This window comes from Gymnoscopelus microlampas (genome assembly GCF_963454915.1).
Source record: "Gymnoscopelus microlampas genome assembly, chromosome: 6".
Classification (NCBI taxonomy): domain Eukaryota; kingdom Metazoa; phylum Chordata; class Actinopteri; order Myctophiformes; family Myctophidae; genus Gymnoscopelus; species Gymnoscopelus microlampas.
In genome coordinates this window covers 45,953,236-45,978,045 of record NC_139943.1, presented here as the reverse complement: position 1 = coordinate 45,978,045, position 24,810 = coordinate 45,953,236, and the positions used below count along the sequence as shown (strand labels likewise).

Genomic DNA, 24,810 nt, shown 5'->3' with positions numbered 1-24,810 from the left:
TATCCTATGGCCATCAGCGCTGATTCGCAGGTGAAAAGGACACAAGGGAAGTGGATCAACGCACGGATGATCGTTCATAATATCCCGGCGTAACGTTGATAACAACAGACATTATTTATTCCCCTACTACCACCACCACGGGGATCGATTTGGTTGTTATTCCCTCGATGATCTGCAGTAATAATAATGTCTTCGGCTTGGTTTGTTGTTAATGTCGCTCTCATCCTCCTCCTCTGCACACTGAGACAGACTGACGGCGATGACGCCGACGGGACGAAACAAGGACAGCGTCAGTGTAGTGAGGTGAGATCAGATGTTATTATAACAACATCATTATTGTTATTTGACCATAAGGCTGCCATCATGCGTAAAACTGCGTTTTTTTTATTATAAGGCTGGGAATTAAGAGAGGCGGCGCCGATTGGCTGGACGCTGCACGCAGTGACAACATTTTGTTAATCCAGAGGGAGAACATATCATATACCATTAACGATTGATGACACATTTCCGGACCGAGACCCCCCAAACGCTGTTCATTTTAATGCATAGATGCAAACTATACACACCTCGATCGACCCTCCTATCCTAATCCTATACCCCCCAATCACAGCAGGTGTATCAGGTCATAATACTACAAGAAGAAGAAATCATATTTCTTTCTTACTTAAGTAAAAGTATCAATACTGCAATGTAGATACTCTGTTTAAGTAAAAGTCCGAAATTAGAAATTTACTTGAGTAAAAGTACAAAAGTGTTGGTATCAAAATATACAAAAAGTACAAAAACAATAAGTATTCATTATGCAGAATGTTCCATTCCACATGTTTTCAAATGTATAAAATGGTTTGCAAATAGCAGATCTACAAGCTCATTTTCAAATGGCCCAAATGTATACATAGGGCTGAAGTGGTTAATGTGTCTGTTGTAATAATAATCAAAATCTACAAAGTAACTAGTAACTAAAGTCTTCTAATTGTCGTGGAGTAAAAGTATAACATTTGCCTCTGAGATGTATACGGAGTAGAAGTAAAAGTGCTGAAAACTGGAAATACTCCAGTAAAGTAAAAATACCCCCAAAAATTCCTTAAGTACAGTACTTAAATAAGTAAATGTACTTTAGTACTAGTACAGCACATACACCCCCCTGTCGGGGTGATTAAATCACGGCGCAGGTGCGCTACTACTGTACATATACTGTACAGTGAAACTTCTTTAGAAATATGTATTATTTACATGGTGGTGAGGGTGTGAGAATGAGTTAATATGTGATTCTAAAGCAGTCTGGTCTATGTTGGACTCCACCGCTCATGTTATCGTGTTATCAGTTTCCTGCATGGACTGGTCTTTCCTCTCTCAGCTCAACACTTCGGTTGGCAAGAGACCCAACACACAGGTTCCAAGATAATGGACCTCCCTTCTTGTAAAGCTATCAGGCCAAATCACTGTTTTTACATGGACATCCAGATCACTGTCAGCTCTCTGTCTGGCCTGCCGGGGTCATTAATCATTATGCTATACTATACTGTACCGTCCGCTCTTGACCTTAGGATCGTATGACTCTTGGGTGCCATTTGAAAATAATGTGTTATTATGTTACATTGTTATTTTTTTTTGTTTGGTTCAAAAAGCAGTGGGTACTGGCTGGGTAGTCCCCTTTACATACCCTCTATTCAGATAGACAGACAGTAGGAAACCTGAGAGGTCTGTGCACAGCAAAATATGGAGTGTTCATTTAACTCTGACACCGGCTTCCCGCGAGTTTTTGCACAGTCAAATGAACACTCAGTTTTTCTATGTGGGAGATACAGACGGAAGCATCTGGCAGGACTTTTCCTATATGAGCCTGCAGCTATAATGTCTATTTCTAAGGATTTTTATTGATTGATTGAATACTTTATTCGTCAGAAATGTCAACAGCACATGGTACAGTCAGATGTTAAGGCTAAAAGGATAACTTGTTGTGGTCCTATGTATTCAATTCATCAACATAGCATAAACAATAACACAATAATACATCAACAAATACAAAACACTATATTATCAAGGAGAAAAAGGAAAAACTGCGGCAGTGAATGGCATTTGCATTTACCTCCCCTTCTCTCTGATGGATGATTTTTCAGGCAAGTTTTGAAAGAAGCCAGTGATTCACATGGATGGTGTCAGGGCAAGCACCTAAACTTTTACATTGTGGCCAGCCAGTGCAATGTGGTTCTGACCAGGCAAAACCACACTGTGGTGCAGTGCCAGGACTGGGCATTTCTAGGCATTAAGTGGGATGATATACAGCACATAAATCCTGGTATCTGGTTCTAAATGGAGAGGGAGTGTTACCATATGAGATTAACAACCCATATTGTCCGATAACCGATTTACTTTCTCTAGTGAGTCATATTAGAGAGTGTGTGAGAGAGAAAGACGAAGATGAGCAGAGAGAGGCTGAAGCCCGATTTATAATTGGTCGGACGGGTTCCATCTGTCACACATTGCGAGCTTGTAGATCTGCTATTATTTATGCTGTGTGACACCATCCTATAACAGCATAAAGGAGGAGGAGCAGAGAAAGAATCACTGTCGGACAGAGAGAGAGAGACAGATGTAGTCTATTTGGAAAGAGAAATGGGCAAACAGAGGGTACAGCTTATGAAAAAACTCAGAAAGTAAGTTTGGAGGAGGAGGGAGCGAGAGAGAGGAACAATGGAAGATGAAAGCAGAGACCGGGGGAAGTGGTTTGTGAAAACTATATCCTTTTGTAGGTTTCATTTTCTATCATCAGATCAAATATTTTCTACAACTGACACCAGTGTTGAGGTGCTATACTGAGTGAGGTCTGCAATGAATGAGCCTGCTTGTGATTTCACAGCCTCTTATCTCTTGTCATTAACCATCTCTGTGTGTGTATTGCTGGTACATGCACTTTATACATACATCGCTTTGGATCCAGAGACTGTGCACAGGGCTCGTTCTACACAATAGAGCCTCTTGCATCATGTAGTCTGAAGTTCTGAACTGGCTCTGTTCAAGGCAAGCAGCACGTTAGAGCTGTCATAAATTAGGCCACAATATTTTCCTTTGCAGACACAGAGGGTGAGAAACTAGAATCTAGAGGTCACAGCTGTACTCTGTACAAGCTCAAGTCGATAGCCTCCCGTCCTCATCTGGGATCAGCGCTAGTTGTCTCTCACGCACTCTCTTTCACATGCATACTGCACCCACACAAAAGGGCTGAAAAAGTTACAATAGCTCCACACAGTACTACTAACATGCAACAAACATGCAAGAGTTCGTCTATTTATCATAGAATCATCAGAGCCCTGTTATCCACCTTTTGTAACCAAGCCACTGCCCTTCTTTCCCATCGCCGTGGAGATGGAATGTTTGTGTACCCAGGGTTGGTGAGTGTTTTGTGGCTGGAGAGAGATAACACGCCACCATACACAACGGAGAGGGAGGGGGCATGTTTTGCAAGTCTGGTCTGTCGACTGATGAAGCAGCTGAATACAGCACCGGCCACTTATGCGATAGCCAAACCCCCCATCTTTGCTTTAATTAGCAAAACAATGGCATCCAGAGCAGGGTGACTAAGGGCTCATGGTTGGGTGGAGGCCTGTTGTGGTCTGATATTTTCTGACCTGCCTCTGGCCGTCTGCTGTGTTGTTGGTTGGGAGACTCTGCCCCTGGCAGACACAATGTCTTATGCAGATGTTTTTGTGTGTGTGTGCCTGTATGTGTGTTTTGCAGGCAGACTACTACTATGAATACACAGAGTGTGACAGTACAGGCTCTCGGTGGAGGGTGGCCATCCCACAGAAGCCAGGAGCCTGCCTTGGACTGCCAGAGCCAGTACGGGGCACGGTGTGCAGTAAGTAATCTTGTGTGTGACTGTGTATGTATGTATACGCGCACGTGCATGCATGGCATGCACATGTGGACTATACATATTTAGGTCACTAAATATGTGTGTGTGTGTGTGTGTGTGTGTGTGTGTGTGTGTGTGTGTGTGTGTGTGTGTGTGTGTGTGTGTGTGTGTGTGTGTGTGCGTGTGCATGTCAGTCACTTATCAGTGGTCTGGAATTTCTTTGCACCACAAGCTGATTGGCCCTGTTTTTGGACCTCCTCCAGTCAGCCACAGTGTGAAGCCACAGGCCAATAACCCCAGTGGAAAAAACACTGTCACATAAACCACTCTCTACTGGCTAACTTCATCACTTTCCATTTTTGGTGCACATGTTTCTTCCCCCGCGTATAATTACGTGTGTCATGCGACTCCTCTGGCTACAGTTATGGTTCATCATCACCTTTTCAGGAGATGCACAGGTGACTGCAGTCTGCACCAAGGTTATTATAGTTAAAGGGGAATACCACACATTTTCAACATTGAACCATGTCATAATATACCTTAGAGCTGTTGTGTTGAAATGAGAAAAAAGCCCCCCCACTTCTATATCGCCTAGAACTGGAGAATTGATTGTTGCGGTCATGTGATCAGTGACATACGGAAGGTGTACCCTTTGGCCTGGCTTCTAGGCTGCTGCATTCACTAGAATGGTGAATTTCACTTCCAGCTGAAACAGTGCGACTTGAATATAAAGTTAAGACTTTTTCAGCCAATTGAATTCTATTATCTACAAGTACAATGTCTTGTGAAATGTGATATATAACCATAATGCCATTATAAACTCCTACAAGTAGGTATATTATGACATGGTTCAATGTTGAAAATGAGTGGTATTCCCCTTTAACTAAAACTAACAAAATAACAAAAATTGAAATGGATTATTGTTATTTTTTCACACAGGAAAGCTAACATTCTTTGCTTTCTAGTTTCTAATAATATATTTTTTTCATACCCCCGGATATTCAGCAAGACAGTCACACTAAATATAAGCTGTTAAACTCGTTATCCAGACATTTTGTTGGTTTATTCATTGATTGCACTTTTATTTATCCCAAATTCAGTTATCTGAAAGTAGTTCACAATGTGTTCTGCATGCTTTCTGTTTCTTCCCCAAGGGAATTCTACAATTGTGGTAATTTTATAAGCTCATGAGCCTCTCCAAAGACACTACAATCTATCCATGTCTAGCAGGGGAAGGGAAAAGCATCCAAGGCATGCATGACTGCTGTTGGAAAACCTTCTAAACCTATCTCTGTTGGCTTGTCCCCAACATTTTGCTAAAGTGTTTAAAGCCATGACTATTAAAATCCAAAGCGTCCCGCTGATGACACTGAACCAACCATTACATGCTTTGTTGGTGCTGATGGGTTGCCATAGTTGCCATACCGATCACATCCACCAGTGTTTCGAGATTATTTCCTCTCAAGGGGTTCTTGGGGTCCCATGGGGTTAAATATTATAACTTTAAGAAGATAATTAGTTACTCGACCGATGTTGGCTAATATATCTAATATATTTAAGACAAGGAAAATTTGGTGGTACTGGTAAACCGCCCACCCATAGAGTGTGCGTGCGTGTGCTCAACACACCAGCAACATTTTAAAAACATCTTATATGAGCTAAGATCGTGGTTCTCAAACTTTTTCATGTCAAGGACCCCCAAATTAATATGTATTTGGCCTCTGACCCCTAACTGAACATAATTATTTTGTGCCAGCGACCCCATACAAGATTTGTGGTGTTAAAATGTTTCAAAAATAAGATTTTTGAAAATACCTGATATATAGGGTTGATTTTTTAAAACTGATTTGTTATATTAACTAATTTTGCTGGGGACCCCCTGGAAACCTGAATCTCAATCTCTCAGCATCCAGCCTCCAAACAGCCTGTGACACCCTACCCTACCCTATTCATTCAAACAGTTAAATATGTGTGGCTATGTGGTAATTCATGTTCCTCATCCTCTCTCCTTTTCTATTTCCTTCTCTCTGCTTGAGTAACTCTGAAGTTGCCAGGCCAGATAAGTTCCACAGAAAAAAAGCCTGTATTTCCTCATATTATAATCTCTGCCTTGCTAAGTGAGTCTTGTCTCACTTAGCCTTTTGTCCTTTACACAGGCAGTATATGCATGTATCACTCAAGTCTCACTCTTGGATGCCATTTAATATACAATGTGGTGTTCTGTTACCATTTCCTTTTCTTTTTTTTGGCAAAAAAAAAAAATGAGTGGGTTGTTTCTTTTGTATTCTCTCTATATTCAGACAGATGGTAGGAAACCTGAGAGCTGTGTATTAATTTGACTGACTGACTGCCTCACATGTCCATTGTACTGTGTAGACTGTCAGTGGTTCTCAACTGATTTACAGAGGCACACAGTGTGGCTTGAGGTCACATTGTCTTGATTCAAATGTAATGAAATCAATCTATAATACGGCAATTCTTATCCCAATCTTAACAACTTTTAATCTGGTGTCTCAATCTTGGGCATGTCATTATAGGCGAACACATAAAAAAAACGTTTTGAAAGATCACAACACATCGTGAGACTCCCAACTTCTCAAATTTTGTATCTCTTATTCTCTGATGTTCACAAGCCAATCATGTACGTGCACTCTGTGTGACTCACATGCTGTTGGTAAGCATCACATGCTTACCAACAGAGTTTTTCTTGTTTGCAATGAAGTGTGATTAGCTGCCATTTGACCAGGTGAGGTATGAGGAAAGAAGTAACCTGACAAACCTGAGAAAGGCAGGATAGAATAGACCTGATGAATCTGAAATGAAAACACACGTACAGTATGTGTGGGCACACAACCCACACACACACACACACACACACACACACACACACACACACACACACACACACACACACACACACACACACACACACACACACACACACACACACACACACACACACACACACACACAAACTTGTACTGCTATAGTTGTGAGGACATTTAACTGATTTCCATTTACAAACGTCATTCCCTAACCTCTATCAGTCACCACTAAACATTTCCCCAATCTTAACATAAGTTTAATTTTAATTCTAACCCTAACTCTAAGTTCTAATCTGAAGCCATTTATTTAAAAGTGACCAGACAAATGTGTCACTTAGGTTCTCATAAAGTCAGAAGTACACGAGTACACACACACGCACGCACGCACGCACGCACGCACGCACGCACGCACGCACGCACGCACGCACGCACGCACGCACGCACGCACGCACGCACGCACGCACGCACGCACGCACGCACACACACACACACACACACACACACACACACACACACACACACACACACACACACACACACACACACACACACACACACACACACACACACAGTCGTAACAGGATGTGAGGATTAAGAATCTGGGTCTCTATGGCAGCATTAAATGCAACAGAGATGTCTATGGCTGTCATTCTGTTTTGCTATAGCCTTTCCCCCCCCCCATTTCCTGAAAAGTAACGTTTTTGGACATGCAGGGTTTAGAGCCGACGGTGACAATATCCTCTCCTCTCCTCACAGCGTTCTCCTGCAAGGCCGGGGAGTTTCTGGAGATGTCTGCTCAGGAGTGTACCCAGTGTGCTGCAGGGAGCTTTTCCCTGGGCAGTGGCATCCGTTTTGACCAATGGGATTCCATGCCTGTAGGATTCAGCAGCCTGGCAACCTCGCTAACCAACGGCCCCCAGGGAGACGACACGCTCACCTGCAACAGGTAAAACCTGAGAAGCGTTTATGTGCGTGAGAGGGAATGTGAGAGAGTAAGAATGTGAGCCAAAAAATAAACCTGATTCATATTTTCTGAAGTCAAGATAGCTGTTTTGCCTTAAACACAGTGAAAAAGGACAATATCTCATTCACAGATTTTACTCCAGTGACATATTTGAATTGTACCTGAAAGACAGTAATTGAAAACCTTTTCAAGAATTGTGCCAGAATTGTTCCAAAGCACCTGTAAAAAACAATTCTTCCCAACCAATAAGCAACTGTGGTTCTCATAAAGTTGTGTTGTTGTTACAAACATACAACTATGTTACAATACTCAGAATTTACACTTACCCTTCCTTCCCTGTCCAACAATTTTGTGTGTGTGTGTGTGTGTGTGTGTGTGTGTGTGTGTGTGTTTTTCCAGTTCCTCCTGGCAGCCTCAGGGCAGCTATCTGGAGTCCAACAGGGATGAATGCACAGTCTCTCTCATCTATGCCGTCCACCTGAAGAAGCAAGGCTCCGTCAGCTTTGAGTATCAATACCCAGACAACAACCTGCTCTTTGAGTTCTTTGTGAGTTGTCACCTAACTAATTAAACCGGATTTATACATAGTTGCTTGCAGTGGTGTAAAGTAACTACCCGTAAGTACATTTACTAGTAGTACTGTACTTGAATACAATTGAGGTATTGAGGTATTTGTACTTTACTTGAGTATTTCCAATTCTCCAATACTTTTACTTCTACTCCACTACATAACAGAGCCAAATATTGTACTTTCACTACAATTATTTTAAAACTTTAGTTACTTCGTAGATTTTGATTATTATTACAAAACATACATTAGCCACTTCAGCCCTATAAACATCTCGGCCATTTGAAAATAGCCGATCTACAAGCTCACAATGCGTCGCGATGCGACGCATTGTGAGCTTGTAGATCTGCTATTTTCAATATATTTTATACAGTTGAAAACTTGTGCAAAGGGACATTCTGCATAATGAATACTTTTACTTTTGTACTTTAAGTATATTTTGATAGCAATACTTTTTGGTACTTTTATTCAAGTCAATTTTCAATCCCAGCAGTTTTGATACTTTTACTTAAGTAAAGAAATGTAGTACTTTTTCCACCACTGGTTGCTTGTAGATCTGGCGCGCACCAAACTGGAGAATATAGCTTTGCAGTAAAAACAAGAAATAATTCTTCTCCTTGATGCTATATGTTTTGGTAGATCAGCGTAGCATTTCTGTGTTTTTGTGTGTGTTTAATACAGATCCAGAATGACCAGTGCCAGGAGATGGACCAGTCAGCGGATAAAAAGTGGCTGAAGCCCACCAACCATGGAGAGTGGGCGACTCACACGGTAATATGACCAGTAGCTAATGAAGCTCTTGGCAAGCCTTCTGAGGACCTTCGGAGTCTGGCAAATGTGAAGGTGTTTCCACATCCAGTATGATTAGGAAGTCTCTCCCTTTGCCTGTTTGTAAATTAGGGATGTCCGATATTATTGGCCTCCCGATATTATCGGCCGATATTAGCATAAAAATTGATATCGGGAAAATATCGGTATCGGTTTTTGAATTTTTTTTTTTTTTTTTTTTTTTTTGCTTTATAAATAAGTTACAGGAGTTCTTACTGTATATGGTGTGTGTGATATGAAATTTGAGCTTACCCTAATCACAATAATCCCCGCATATATCGGTATCGGTTGATATCGGTATCGGTAATTAAGAGTTGGACAATATCGGTATATCGGTTATCGGTAAAAAAGCCAATATCGGACAACCCTATTGTAAATATAAAGCATGAGTAAGGCTTTGTGTCTCCAGTAGCTACAGTAATAGTTACATTATATCACTTGTGGTTACTACATTTCTGCGTTGGGAGGAGGGCATGTGGAAGAAGAATGGACTTGGGACTTTTTTGTTTTGTTTTGTGCAGCCACATGGCCTTTTTTGTTAACTAATTAAAAAAAAACATAAAACATAAATCTGGATATTTTCTGTTTTGTACAGCCACATTATTTAGAGACCTGAATTTAAATGTATTTATCCAAGTAATTATACATTGGCTTGTCTCTTTACAGCTTTTAGCCCTGTACTTTTCCCAGGTTGTTTTTTGGGACCCTCTAGTGTCAGGTGTAGGGATAGACAGTTCAATGCTGTAGCATTTAGTTGATTGAAAGTGGATAACAGTTATTTATGGTCATTGCAAATGCAAAGGACTGTTGTCCAAATTGCTCTTGTAGGGGTTTGGGGGTGTCATGCTGAGCATGAGCTGGTGTTGGGGGGTGGGGGTTGTTGGAGGCCTGAGTTGGGGAAGAAGCTGTGCATTAGTCTGGAAGTGTTAGCATGTGTGTTCCTGTAGTGCTTACCGGATGGAAGGCGAAGGCTGCGGTCTTTGGTGATGCTGGTAGTACATAGTGTCTGTGTTTTTAACCACTTAAACCCTATTTTATACAATGGTATCGAAATCTTGAAAAACTAAATAGCCGTTCTACACTTTGCCACAGTCTTGGCTTTAGTCAAAAACACTCTGCTCACTGGCACCATATCACCAAAGTGGAAGAGTTGATAACAGCACACCACCACATGAGAATCATCCAGTTTGACTTCAATTGAAGTGTGGCTATTTCAACTTAGTACAGTTGAAGGTGCCAATGGGATTGCATCATGCAATATCAACCACATTACATTACAAACGTGTTTGTAATGAATAACAGAGGGCTGCCAATTAACCAGGTCAGGTATGAGGATAAAGTCAACCCTGTAAATAAAGTGGCAGCATGGGATTGCTTCATCTGAAAGGAACAAAAGCTTACAGCAAAGTGACAGAGACTCTCTCTCTCTCTCTATCACTCACTCACTCACTCACTCACTCACTCACTCACTCACTCACTCACTCACTCACTCACTCACACACACAATAGTCACACGGAAATAGTCTAATTTAAGCATGTGTTTTCCAGGTGAACCTGAAGTCGGGCACTAACATCCTCTACTGGAGGACAGGAGCGGTGTTGACAAAAGTAGTGAAGCCAGTTCTTCTGAAGAACGTTCAGATAGAAGGTCAGTGAGCACTTTCCGCTCTGTTTGCCTCCTCTTCACTTTCTCCCGCTTTCTGTGCCAAAGAATGAATTCACTCACGTACAATACCTAACCTCACTCACATATTGTATCTCGCTTCCACTTGCTCATTTACATCACAGTCCCATGTAGAGCTGTCACGATTATGACATTTTACTTGACAATGAATTGTCAAATAATTGCAATTAACTATTTAATTGCGTTTTTATCATTGAAGATCGGAATATTATGAATGAAAATGACAGGCTTTGTCAATTTTTTTAATTAGCTCAGGGCAGATATGACAAATGACACATTTAATTACTTTACAAAAAGAAAAAATAAATAGCCGGGAAATATCCGATCTACAAGCTCATATGCGACGCGTTTGGAGCTTGTAGATCTGGTATTTCCACTATTTTTGAAAATGTTTGAAAGTATAAGAACATTTATCACATGGACATGATTATGACGATTATGCACTAAATTATTGTGATTATCAAAAAAATGTATAATAATAATGATGTAATAATTGTGACAGGCCTAGTCTCATGCCGTTTTTCCTGTTAAAGAAGTAGTTCACCCCAAAAAGTACTTATTTTCTATCAATTGCACACCACATGAAGCCTTGAATCCATGATTTTTAAAACGTTTTTGTCACATTCCTAAGCTAATAATTTGATTCCTGTCTCCTACCGGCTAATGTATCCGCTAGGAGACACAAAGTAGATTATTTGTGTCTCCTACCGGAAATACACCCAGTCATCACATTAATGGCTTTGGAATGCAACAAAAACAAAAACAAATCCATGAATTCAAGGCTTCACGGGGTGTGCAATTGATAGAAAATAAGTAATTTTTTTGGGTGAACTCCTCCTTTAAATCCAAAATCTGCAGACATGCAGATTGTCAAAGGAAGAAAACACTCATTTCCTTTTCTTCACACTCTCATATTGTGTTGTGTTTCCCAGGAGTGGCCTACACGTCAGAGTGTTTCCAGTGTAAGCCTGGGACGCTTAGCGGCGTCCCGGGCTCCTCCTCCTGTGATCTCTGCCCCAGAGATACCTACTCTGGCCACGGAGCCAGCTCCTGCACACCCTGTAACACCACCACACACTACGCACGTAGGTACTACACACCCTGTAACACCACCACGCACTACGCACGTAGGTACTACACACCCTGTAACACCACCACACACTACGCACGTAGGTACTACACACCCTGTAACACCACCACACACTACGCACGTAGGTACTACACACCCTGTAACACCACCACACACTACGCACGTAGGTACTACACACAGTGGTGGAAAAAGTACCCAAACTTTAAGTATCAATACTGCAATGTAGAAATACTCTGTTACAAGTAAAAGTCTGGAATAAAAAATGTACTTGAGTAAAAGTACAAAAAGTATTGGTATCAAAATGTACTTAAAGGGATATTTCACTTTCAGAAAAACTTTTGGTGATTTTATCATCTACTCAAGCCTTTGTGAACCCCCCAGACAGTTTTTAAGTTGCTCGATTCAGTATTTAGATATTTGATTTTCATTTTATCAGACACGCCCCCTTCCTATACAAACCCATTGTAACTTCAAACTCCATTTTAACCATGTTAGATTCATCAAAAACACCCGTCCTTGGTTCTGGTGACTCACCCTGCCATCCTAATGCGCGAGGGGGCCGTGTTTTTCCGAGATTTCTTTCCATTTATTTTATTTTATTTTTTTATTGTATTTTATTTTTTTCATTTTCCCAAAAAAATATTACAAATAAATGAAAAAAGTTATGGAAAAAACACGGCCCCCTCGCGTATTAGGGGGGCGGTAGGAGACGGGTGAACCAAGGACGAGTGTTTTTCATGAATCTAACATGCTTAAAATGGAGTTTGAAGTTACAATGGGTTTGTATAGGAAGGGGGCGTGTCTGATAAAATGAATATCTAATATATACATATTGAATCAAGCAACTTAAAAACTGTCTGGGGGGCTCACAAAAGCCTGAGTAGACGATACAATCACCAAAAGTTTTTTTGAAAGTGAAATATCCCTTTAAAGTACCAAGTAGTCATTATGCAGAATGTCCCATTTCACAAGTTTTCAAATGTATACAAATCTTTTCAAAATAGCAGATCTACAAGCTCACAATGCGTCACATTGTGACGCATTGTGAGCTTGTAGATCTGCTATTTTCAAATGGCCGAAATGTATATAGAGCTGAAGTGGGTAATGTATGTTTTATAATAATAATCAAAATCTACAAAGTAACTTGTAACTAAAGTAAAAGTACAATATTTATCTCTGAGATGTAGTGTAGTGGAGTAGAAGTAAAGAGAAGACAAAAAATTAGAAATATTACAGTAAAGTAAAAATACCTCAAAATTGTACTAAGTATAGTACTTTAGTAAATGTACTTAGTTACTTTACTCCACTGGGTACACACACACACACACGCACGCGCACACATACAGACACAATTTAACAGGTGCACATGATAACATTTCCAAATCTGTTTTGCCCTTTGTTGCAACTAGAACCGCATTGCAGTATTTTACATCGGAATGATCAGTTTATACACACACACACACACACACACACACACACACACACACACACACACACACACACACACACACACACACACACACACACACACACACACACACACACACACACACACAGAGGGGAGGCTGTCCTAGTTTCACCAGGGGTAGATAAACTTGAGTGTTTGTGATCATTACTTCCTGTCCCTGAGGACAGGCTTCCTTTCCAGTTGGAAGTGGAACTTAAGGCCTGAGAGAGTTGGATTTGACTAATGAACTACTGTCTGCAAAATATGCTCATGTTTTATTAAAGTTCCCATAATTATTCACTTTTAATACATGTGTTTTTCCCAATGTGGTGTGCTTTGGAATAAGTAAAATAAATGTGCTTCTTGGCCCCCCCATATATTTCATTCTAACATAAAAAGCACACACACACACACACACACACACACACACTCATACAAACTTGATGACACAAAAATGCTAACTTCTTAATCAAAATGATTTCAGACACCTTCCTAAATAAATAGCTACAAACCTGGCTGACTCGAGGGATAAAAGCAGTAGGCGTGCCTAGCCTTCCGTTGCCAGACATTTAGAGATCTCTGACTACCGATACGTTTGGAGACTATCCAACACCAGCTGCTCTGGAAACCAATCATTTCGCCACCTCGATATGAATTGGTTTTGCAAGGCAGTTTATTTTTTAAACTCTCAAAATCCTATCCCTCCCACTCTTAGCAATGAAAGCTGGGAGAATGTATTCAGTATCTATCTAAGTGAAGCGTTTAAATACTAACTTGTGAGTCTAGGCATGCTAGTCAATTATATAAAAAAATGTCATGCCTTTTTTGTGTTTAAACATAAATGCAAAGTGCTTTATTTTTTATATTATTTATTTTACGACAATGTTACTGCTGCTGCCTTTTATAAAAGTGAGTTTTTCTGTCCTTCCTCCCCCAGCCGAGGGATCAGGTGTTTGTAAGGACAGACCTCCATGTTCCAGGAAGGACTATTTCCAGATCCACACAGCCTGTGACAGTGACGGCAAGGTGAAATGAGGAAAACACTCTCTCTATGGACGTACACAAAAAAATCCTCAGTGTTCCTTTATCCTTTTGCAACTCTGAGAGTGTACAAAATGTTAAATGAACACCCAGGATTTTACTGTATTTCTGGCCTGTAACATCAGTGGAAGTTAAACTTTAAACCAACTTTGGTATCCTGGCCCAGCTGTCTAAACTTTGAACTCACCTGAATCCTTGTCCATCTGTGTTGCTGTGTGAATGCAGACTCAGGTCATCTATAAGTGGATCGAGCCTAAGATCTGCCTGGAGGATGTAGCTGATGCTGAAATGCTGCCCCCTCTTGGGGACCGTGAGCCCTGCCCCCCCTGTAACCCCGGTTTCTATAACAACGACACGGCCACCTGCTCACCTTGCCCGTCTGGGACCTATTCGGACGGCATAAAACGTACAGTGAACTTCTACTACTTTCTATTAGTGGGCTAGTTGAAAGCTAGATTTTCCCTGCTTCTCTTTCTGTGTCATCTGTTATGACTCATAAATAGCATGATGATTTACACATTTGCACATTACACGTTTTGGTTGTTTCAGTAAACTTGTAGATTCAACACCAATGTAAAAATGTGATTAACCTCTTGAACGCCATCATCGATATTCTGGGGGGAACATTAGCCTAAAATAGCAGTTTGAGCTTGTAGATCAGCTTGATTCAGCTATATTTGGTGAAGAAAGTTGGTTAAAAAAGTGGTTAAAAAAGTTGGTTAAAAAAGTACTGTTGTAACTTGGGTCCGTTTTGACTAAGAATGGAATGGTTAAATACATGTCAAACTCTTCACCCTGTTTATCCCTCAGCGTGTCAGAGGTGTCCGGCCGGCACAGAGCCCAGTCTGGGTTATGAATATAAATGGTGGAACGTCCTTCCTGCCAACATGAAGACGTCCTGTTTCAACGTGGGCAACTCCAAATGTGACAATATGAATGGTAGGTACTACTGTCATGCCCCTCAGTGAACTAGCAGTGTAGCAATTCTCTCCGTCTGTCTCTGTCTCTGTCTCTAAGATGACAAATAATAATACAATAAAACCACGTCAAAATGTTCAGGTTTAACAGCCAAGAGGGAATGATCCATATTCCAAGAACAGAATAGAACCTACAGTATGTGGGCTTGGTTGTGTAGCCTGACGGCTAGCAGCACAAAGGACTGACCGAGTCGCTCTGTCTTGTGCCGGGGGACGATGAAGCCTGCAGCATACTCCAACCGAATACAAACCTTCTTTGGCGAGGCTTATAGGTCAATGAGAACAAAATGACATCATAAGAAGTTCGGTAGTGCTTGCATAAAGTGTTGCCTTTTCCTGGTTTTAATCACTTAAGCCCTATTTTATGCTTTTCTTAATTGTGAAAGTCGAATTGCATTGCAATGCGTTGTGAGCTTGAAAATCGGCTACTTTTGAATTGTTTTGATCAATTAAAAACAAAAATGTATATTCTCGTCAAAAACATATTACATACTATTGTCACAATATTGATATTGAGGTATTTGTTGAAAAATATTGTGATGTTGGATTTTGTCCATATCACCCAGCCCGGCTAATGTCTATCCAGACCAGACATAGTCTGACACCATTGTACGACAGAGTATAAATTAAGCTTAAGAGTATTGTAAAGTGTGTTTTGTTGGCTCCCTCAGGTTGGGAGGTGGCTGGAGACCATATTCAGAGTGGAGCAGGAGGCTCAGATAACGACTACCTCATCCTCAACATCCACATCCCGGGCTTCAAGTGAGAACCATCCTCTTCCATCTAGCTATTGACTGATACACAGTACATGGTTCAATGTTTTTTTTTTTTTTTTTAAATTTATGTTTTTTATTCAGCATAGGTAGCAGTAGGGTAGTTTTAACAAATACAGATGCAGTAAGACTCATGCCTTTTTTCTTTTTCTCACATACAAGGACAAACAGTACAATACGAAACAATGCACACGGCACACCCAACATAACATTTAACACACAAGGTACAAGGTTGGTACAGTTTTAAACACTCCCTCATGGGTCCTTAGGTTCAAGGCTTTTTATGTCACAATAAAGGAGCGTTATGAATAAATGATGTGAAAATGGATCAAAATATTCATATAGTAGATGCTCCATTCATACAGGTTGATGCTTTTATTTGCAGTGGAAAAACCGACCTCATAAAAAAAAAAGAAAAATAATTACATTACAAACAATTTCTCAAAACAACATTTGAGAAAAATATATCTTTGGCCGAAATAATTGTACCAAAAAAGAAAAAATGAAAGAAAAGAAAACGCTCCCGGTTTATGAGGACCTTAAGGTTGATTGTTGCAGTTGACAGTGTGGACAAAAATAATTGCATATGTTACTAAATAGAAATAAAAGTACAAAATAAGATGGCATCTGCACAACCAAAGATATGTATATAGACTGTAATCCAGTCTAAATACACTACAGTATACATACATGGCTACAAATATATAAAGTTTACACTATAATGTAGTGTAGCGCGAGTAGGAAGAGTAAAATATATTATTGACATGGTGTAGCCCATTGACTGCTTTCAATATTCATATCAGAAATAAATAACATCTTCCTCTAATATTAATCTCCGAAATATTCTTCTAATATTCACCTGTACACTCTTAAACCCTATTTAATACTTTGTTGTACATGTTCTGCGAAAATAGCCGTTCTACAACCTCAACGCGCTAGATGTGCTATTTTAGTCATTTTGAAATGCCCAAAATAGGGACGCCAGATCTAAAGTGGCTAAACTATCTGTTGCTCTTTGTGTTCTTTTCTTTTTCTTCTGACTGCCTGTGTTTTTCACGTCCAGGCTCCCAACATCGATGTCCAGCAGTTCGGGGATGGAGTTCGGTCGCATCACCTTTGAATTTGAGACGATATGCATGGCCGACTGCGAACTCTACTTCATGATGGTGAGAGCATGTTTATTTTATTTTTTGACTTTATTTTAATGATCAATCAATCGGCTCCGATCAATTGAATTCTTTAAGTTCCTACAGTAACTATTTTTTTAAAAAACGTAATCATTATTTTTAGATTTTCTTAAAATCTTAGTGTTTTATCAATTATTTGGGCCCCCCCAGTGGGCCCCGGTCCACCGGTTGAGAACCATTGCTGTAGGATTCAGATTGTTTATGATCAAAGCTTGCCTAAAGGACATCATCATCCTGTTTCTAGGATGTTAATCGGAAGAGCACAACAGTGGTGGAATCATGGGAGGGATTGAAGTTGAGGCAGTTCTACACACACGTCATGACGAAGAACGCCTCTGTGTCATACACATGGGCCTTCCAGAGGACCAACCAGCCCTCTGATGTGAGCACACACACACAAACACCCACCCACCCACCCACACACACACACACACACACACACACACACACACACACATAACTGAGTCCTTATTTGTACCGCTTTCTGTCTTGGTCACAGACACGCCGGTATGTGAACGACGTGGTGCGCATCTACTCCATCTCGGTGAGCAACGCCGTGGACGGCGTGTCCTCAGAGTGCAGAGCCTGCGCCCTCAGCACCCAGCCCTCCAGCTCGCTGTGTGTGCCCTGCCCTGCCGGACACTACATAGACACACACACCAGCCAGTGCACGGAGTGCCCCCCCAACACATACCTTGTCTCTCAAAGCACCCCTGGATCAGAGGCGTGCAGGCCGTGCGGACCCGCCAGCAAAAGCAACAAGGTGCCTTTTGCATTCATAATAATTATTTGTTATTATTATTATTTGGTCCCTACTCCTTTGGGGTATTTTTTTATCACTGTATATTTGCACATACGTGAAATTTGTCCATAGCATTTACCCATCCCACAACAACTAGGAGCAGTGAGCGAGCGCTATTATTACAGTGCTCTGGGGACAATTAGCGGTTCAGTGTCTTGCTCAGGGACACTTGGACAATCCAAACTGGGGACCTTCTGTTTCCCACGCTGCCTCTTTTCCCACTCAGCTACAGGCACCCCTGACTGTGAATTGAGCGTAAAGGCTAAATAGATAATACACCCACAGGGCTTCTAAACATTTGGAATGTGAAATAAAACCATATGATTGTGAGGTAATCATTTTCATTTTGTTGCTATGCAAAACTATGTGAGGCGTAAGCTGTTGGCAGCCATTATCCAGGCAGTCATCATGTTACAATGTTGCAGACTAGATGATTGCAGATTATTGTTCTGCCTTATACAGGTGATGGGGGAACAACAAACCTTATATAACAGAGTTCTTTTAAAAGTGCTACATCTAGTGGCTGAATGTTGCGTTGTGCCCCTTAAGTTATTTACATTTTTTGGACTTTTTATTTCGTTTTTGCTATTGCAAATTTGTAGTCCAGTTTTTCATTCAAAGAAATTGTTTTGGTGCACACCTAAACAAGAAGTAATTCATGCAGAGAGACCTTTATTTAAATAGGTAATGTCATTGAGACCGTCTCATTCTCAAGAGAGACATGGTCAGACAGCAGCAACAATCCACATAAAGTTACAAAGACAGGACATTCAATAAGATACTACTTGTAATAATGTCGTCACATGTAGTATTACTCCTACACTGTAATGGCATATTAGCTTATTTTATAACTTTTAAATGTGTCACTGCTATGTTACATATTTGACAGAGTGTGTTTTGGTATTTGTATATGTTCTCTTTTAGGTGCACAGTTTATGCTACAGTGACTGTCACTTCAGCCACACTGAGGCCAACGTGACTCTGAGTTTTGACCTGAGCTCCCTGGGTTCTGTTGGGTCGCTGATGAACGGCCCCAGCTTCACCTCCAAGGGCACCAAATACTTCCACCACTTTAACATCAGCCTGTGTGGAGGAGAGGTAGAGACACACACACACACACACACACACACACACACACACACACACACACACACACACACACACACACACACACACACACACACACACACACACTCAACCACTTAAGCCCTATATACTTCTTTGTGAAAATAGACGATCTACGATTGACTACATTTGGACATTTTAGAGTTTTTTGGAAGGTTTTTGAAAACTTTCACCTATAACGACATGCCCAAAATAGGAACAGCAGGTTTAAGCCCTTATTTGTCCGTGTCTACACTTCACCTTTCTGTGTTTTATGTGTCAGGGCCGCATGGCAGTGTGTACGGACAACGTTACGGACCTGTCCGTCACTGATGGACAGAGAGAGAAAGGAGAAGGAGCCAACACGGTGAAGACATTCATCTGTCAATCAACGATAATCCCAGCTAATGGGCGGGGCTTCCACACGGCACTCTCCTCACAGTCCATCAGCCTAGCGGACAGATTTCTCGGTTAGTATGCATTGTGAACATCACATACATAGCATAGGTTGAGCATTGGGGTCGACAGCTGATCTTTAACCCTGATTAACCCATTAAGACCTGAGGCCGATTCTACAAATGCCTTCTAAATCAGTAGTTCTCACACTTTCAAGATGTTTCTAAAATGTTAAAAAAATAGTATGTACACGCTCGCGGCACTATTTTTAGTATATCTGCTATGGTTGGAGCACTTACTCTTCCAAATTGACATTCTAATGTCGGTTAAGACACCTACTGCGTGACAATGTCTATAGTTATTTGAAATAGACGGCGCACCAGATTGGACACTAGCTAGGCCTCCATCTTTATTGGAGTTCAGACGTCGTTGCAATTTCCTCTGTTGTGAGAGAAATGTAATAATTTTTAGCTTTAACCTGTTGGAACTAGTCAAAACCGACCTATTCAAGTATGTTAGTAAGTTTCAGAAGTGTGTTTGCATGCAAGGGATTTGCGTTGGTTCTTTTCTCTCAGACACATAATATAATAATACGTTTAGTATACGATTTTGAGTTACTATAATAAATGTCTTTAACAGGGGCAACAGTTGAGAGTACACTGGACGCAATCAGGGCCAGACCAGACTTTTTCCCAGAGACCATCAAGAAAGTCCCTGATATCAACTTCTACTACCGGTACCGCTGACATCTTGCATGTTCACCTTTAATAACTTTATACTGTATGTTGACATGAAAATACTTTAAAAGTTATTTAGCTTATTACCTCACATTTGCTGTTTATCTGCTGTTTAGTTCCTTGGAGCCGACCTCGTCGTGCGAGTCAGGGCGAAGCACAGTGGTAACACTTCGTTGCAATCCAGAGAAGAGCATGAAAGGAGAGATCACAGTGCCAAGGTATTTAATTTTATATGACTGTTTGTGTGCCATCTTTATGCATATTAATAGCTAGGTTTGCATCTATCATTGTTTTTGCAAAGTATGCTGTAACAAATAAGAAATTCGGTTGACGGATTTCATCAGATTTCCTCAACATTCCAGCAAGTTGTTTTCACACTGATAAAGCGAATTCCTCCACTGCCATATCACCTGATGCTAATACTCATTCGCTGACATGTTTATGTGACACTAACGTTCAGACAGTCTATTTGAATTAGCCCAGTTGATGGTAATGTATCCAATTTGCATGGTAATTTCTTACAGCATTTGAAAGGTACGCTTAAGATTAACTTGACAGTTACAAGGGAATATAATTGAGTTGTCGGCCAACCCTCTGGATTGATTTCACAACGTTAAGCTTTTATTTTTCCTGCTGCTGTGTTGTGACAATCTGTGTTCGGCCATTGTAGTCAGTGCCCTGCGGGAACATGCGACGGCTGCACCTTTCACTTCCTGTGGGAGAGCTCAGGGGCGTGTCCTACTTGCTCCGAGATGGACTATCACAAGATAGAGGGAGCCTGCAACGGAAGACTCCAGGTGTGTGTGTGTGTGTGTGTGTGTGTGTGTGTGTGTGTGTGTGTATGTTTGCCATTGTGTGCTTGTATCTGTCTCCGTGTGTCCAGATAAACATATCAGTTCTCATTATGTGTGTGTTTGTCCGCAGGAAATGCTGTATGTGTGGAATGAACCAAAGCACTGCATGGGAGGGGTGCCCTTGCCCGAGAAGAAGGTGTTGCCGTGCGAGAGCATGGAATTCTGGGTACGACTGGGGGCAGGGCTAGCGGCCTTCACAGCAGTACTGCTCGTCTCCCTCACCTGCTACTTCTGGAAGAAGAACAAGAGGTCTAATGATAATAATAATAATAATAATAATACTGCATTTTTATTTGTAACGCACTTACTGCCACACACTACTGAGGGTCTCCCGTTTTACTATCTTCTGCTTGCTTACCTCTTCAATTCCTTACTTACAGCCTTCCTTTCCTTTCCAATTCCCCTTCATGGCAGTTCAAATGTTTTGTCAATACTCATTTCAGTCATCTCGATGCATAAGCATTTGGCCCAATCACACGCCATGTTTTTTCCCTCCATTGTATTGATTATTTCGGTTTATTGTTCCTCCAGGCTGCAGTATAAGTACTCAAGGCTGGTGATGACCGCCAACAAGGAGTGCGAGATGCCAGGAGCTGACAGCTGTGCCGTGATGGAGGGGGAGGAGAACGAGGGAGACATGGAGGACGAGGTGGTGTACAACAAGCCTTCGCTGCTGGGAAAACTCAAAGCCATCGCGTCCAAGGTGAGCGTCGTCACGGCTTCCTTGTAATTTAACGGTAGAATCAGTCGCTCACAGTCATCTTCAAGTACAGTTGAAATGCGTTTTTTAAGGGGCGGTGTAATTTTTTTGGGGGGGTGGTGGTCCAAATCCTCTCTGACTTATGCCCCTTCCTCAAATCAGATTCACTCCTTCCATATTTTCCTTTCTCAACATCCTCTAATCCACCCCCAGGTTGAATGAGAAATTAAATGATAAAACCTCTCTATCGCTTCTCTTAGCTCTTCTTCCTGTTTTGGCCTACGTGGGCACTTCTCTGTTTATCTGATGTCCGAGGATCACGCAGGAACAATGGCTGCCCTTGAGTTCATTTAAACTACTACTATTCGATCGACTTTGAATCACTTCGTATAAGAACTGTGTTCCAAAGAAAATGTTCTTCTATTAAGTGACGGGAAAAGTCAATGGTATTTTTGACTGGGATCATTTTGTTTATGACCCGGGGGGCGTGGCTTTGATGTTAGGACTTTGGCACTCTGTTGGTGAACAAATATTTAGTTATTGAGCTTATTCCGTGGTTGTACTTGTGAATTGCTCTGGATGAGCGCCTCATCGAAATGGCTACAATGTAAAATCATTATTGTTGTTTTTCTTTCTTAGGGAAATGGAGAGAATTACGAAAACGTTCAGCTGAACTCCTCTCATCATAAAGCATTGGTGTGGAGTTAAGAGAGTGAACAGGAAGTGAGTCAGAGGGCTGGTAAAGACGGAGCCCTTAAGAGACTTGTCACTGTAAAAAGCCCCCCCCCCCTCCGCCCGAATAAAATGCCTCCTTTATGAGCTTTGGAACCTGTAATACACACTTGTGTGTGTGCGTGTGTGTGTGTGTGCATATGTGTGTGTGTGTGTTGGGTTTAGAAACACATGTACACCATGCACCTGTAACCGGGTTCAGAGAAGTTGCCCCCACCTGGTGGCCTTAAAAGCTTGGTACAAGAGAGCAGTCCATCTCAAAGTGCTGGTGGTGTGAAGCTGTAATGTGTACCATGTGGGCGGATGGTGTGACATGCTCACTTTGAACTGATGTCAGAGAGTGCGTTGGAAATGCTCAGGAAAAGAAGAGAACCAATTTCATGTGTTTCCTTTCGTTCATTTGTCTGTTGCTTTTATTTTTTAATTTATTTCAGTCACTGTAATGTCCAATAATATTTCCAGATGGATAACCGTTTTTGCCATAGCCATTGTCAAAATTCTATGTTGAAACATGTGGCCATCTGTAGTATCTCTAATGTCCCTTCCTAGATGAATACGGATACGCAAACATCACCTGGTCATGCATAACAGCCAGTATATCTTCACTTGTTCATTTACCGGCGTCGGTACTGGCAGTCGCGTTGACAGGAGTGCTTGCAGCCCAGTCGTGAATGAAGATGTCAAACTATGCTGATTGTCTTGTTGACTTTCTCTGTCCGTGAACAACAGATAGAATAAATTGTATTTGTCTACAGGGAGACTGTCTTATTGACTCATTTTTCTTCTTTGATGACCTGTGGGGGTCCTTTCTTCCTCTTTTTAGAAAGACGTTGACACTAGACTACCGTATGTTCTCAAACATCTAACGTGTCAGAAGAGGAGCCCTGAAATGTTGATCAACCCCCTTACTCTGATCTTACGTATTCGTCACACTTTCTCTCCGTCTTCCTTGTGTTTGGTACACATGCAGTGTACTCAGTGGAGTGCAAATGCGCGAGCAACATTTCATCAATACTGTACAGTTTATTTCTTCCTTTATCTCACTCTCGTGGTCTATCTCTACCTGTCTGACACACAGAGCAATTGGATTTGTGTCATCCATTTACATAGTCAAGTACAAAGTCATAAAAGTGCGAAAGTGAAAGAGCATTGTTATCATCGTGGAAGTAAAGCATGAGCTGATAATGGACTGAAAGCAGAGGAGGACAATTTATCTGGGGGGGGTCATCATATGGCAGAAAGTTGTAATTGTATTTCCAACTTATATTTCACTCAAAACTTGTCCCATTTAATCCCTGTGATGTTCACTGCAGGGGGAGAGGGGGAACAGCCCGAATATTGGAAGCAGATATATTAAGGTGTCGTCCTTAATCGATCCATTAGCATCTAACAATTAATGCCTAAGGAGTTGTACCGTGGGAACAGCTGGGCATAGTACCAGGTGACACCAATTCGGGTGGCAGACCACCGCTACGGTCGTCTAGTCCCCCGTCCCTACGACCCCCTAGGAAACGCTTCTAGCATCCTAGACCAGGGGTGGGCAACTTTGATGATGGAGAGGGCCACTATATTTCCACACTCACTCCAGAGGGCCACATTGCATATACTGTCGGGCCATTCTATGTCACACAAAAGTAGCAAAAATAGCTACTTTTGCTACGACACCGGCTTGTAGATCTGCTATTTTTCGCTATTTTTTAATTGGAATCCTGAAAAGTAACTTTTATTTAATTTCAAATGCATTTAGTTATACTTATGTTAACTTTATGAGCTTAAATACAAATACATTGGACATAAAAAAGACAATAGAATTTTAATACTAGTCATTAAGCTACTAATATAGACTGAAGTAATTAAAGCGGGTCATGTTTGTAATTGTAACAGCTGAAATCAATATCAGTATTCCGATATGAACCTGCGGGCCGCATTAAGTGAAGGTGGGGGCTGCCAGTTGCCCATGTATGACCTCGACTCTTCTCCCTGACCTCCCTCCATCAGTCAGGAGGACTGCAGACTCACTCCCATTTTTCGTGGCAGTCAACACTCAGCTCTTCAGACTATCTCATTTCCTAGCACTTACTCATTACCCTCGGCAGCAGTTCATGGCAGGGTATTTTAATCGCCCCTGTGGCTGTCTGTCTCTGAACGAAATAACTTGAGAATGGTACAGACTTTCATGAATGTTGATGATTAGAATGAAGCCTATTGCGAAGAGATTAACGTTTGGGTCTGAAAGATCAAGGTC

The 24,810-nt window shown here is 41.3% G+C and overlaps 1 protein-coding gene across 1 annotated transcript; it reads left to right on the top strand.

Moving 5' to 3' along the window:
* elapor2a (endosome-lysosome associated apoptosis and autophagy regulator family member 2a) lies at window positions 1-23,317 on the top strand. The gene is made up of 22 exons (XM_084060261.1): window positions 1-303; window positions 3,739-3,859; window positions 7,438-7,627; window positions 8,045-8,192; window positions 8,895-8,984; window positions 10,590-10,689; window positions 11,658-11,810; window positions 14,200-14,288; window positions 14,529-14,709; window positions 15,114-15,242; window positions 15,952-16,042; window positions 17,117-17,219; window positions 17,485-17,622; window positions 17,740-18,003; window positions 18,967-19,140; window positions 19,430-19,616; window positions 20,182-20,278; window positions 20,396-20,497; window positions 20,950-21,076; window positions 21,204-21,382; window positions 21,665-21,836; window positions 22,473-23,317. Exons 1-22 carry the CDS (start codon window positions 187-189, stop codon window positions 22,539-22,541), a joined length of 3,021 nt encoding a protein of 1,006 aa, XP_083916387.1. The 5' UTR covers window positions 1-186; the 3' UTR covers window positions 22,542-23,317.
* The last annotated feature ends 1,493 nt before the right edge of the window (window positions 23,318-24,810 follow it).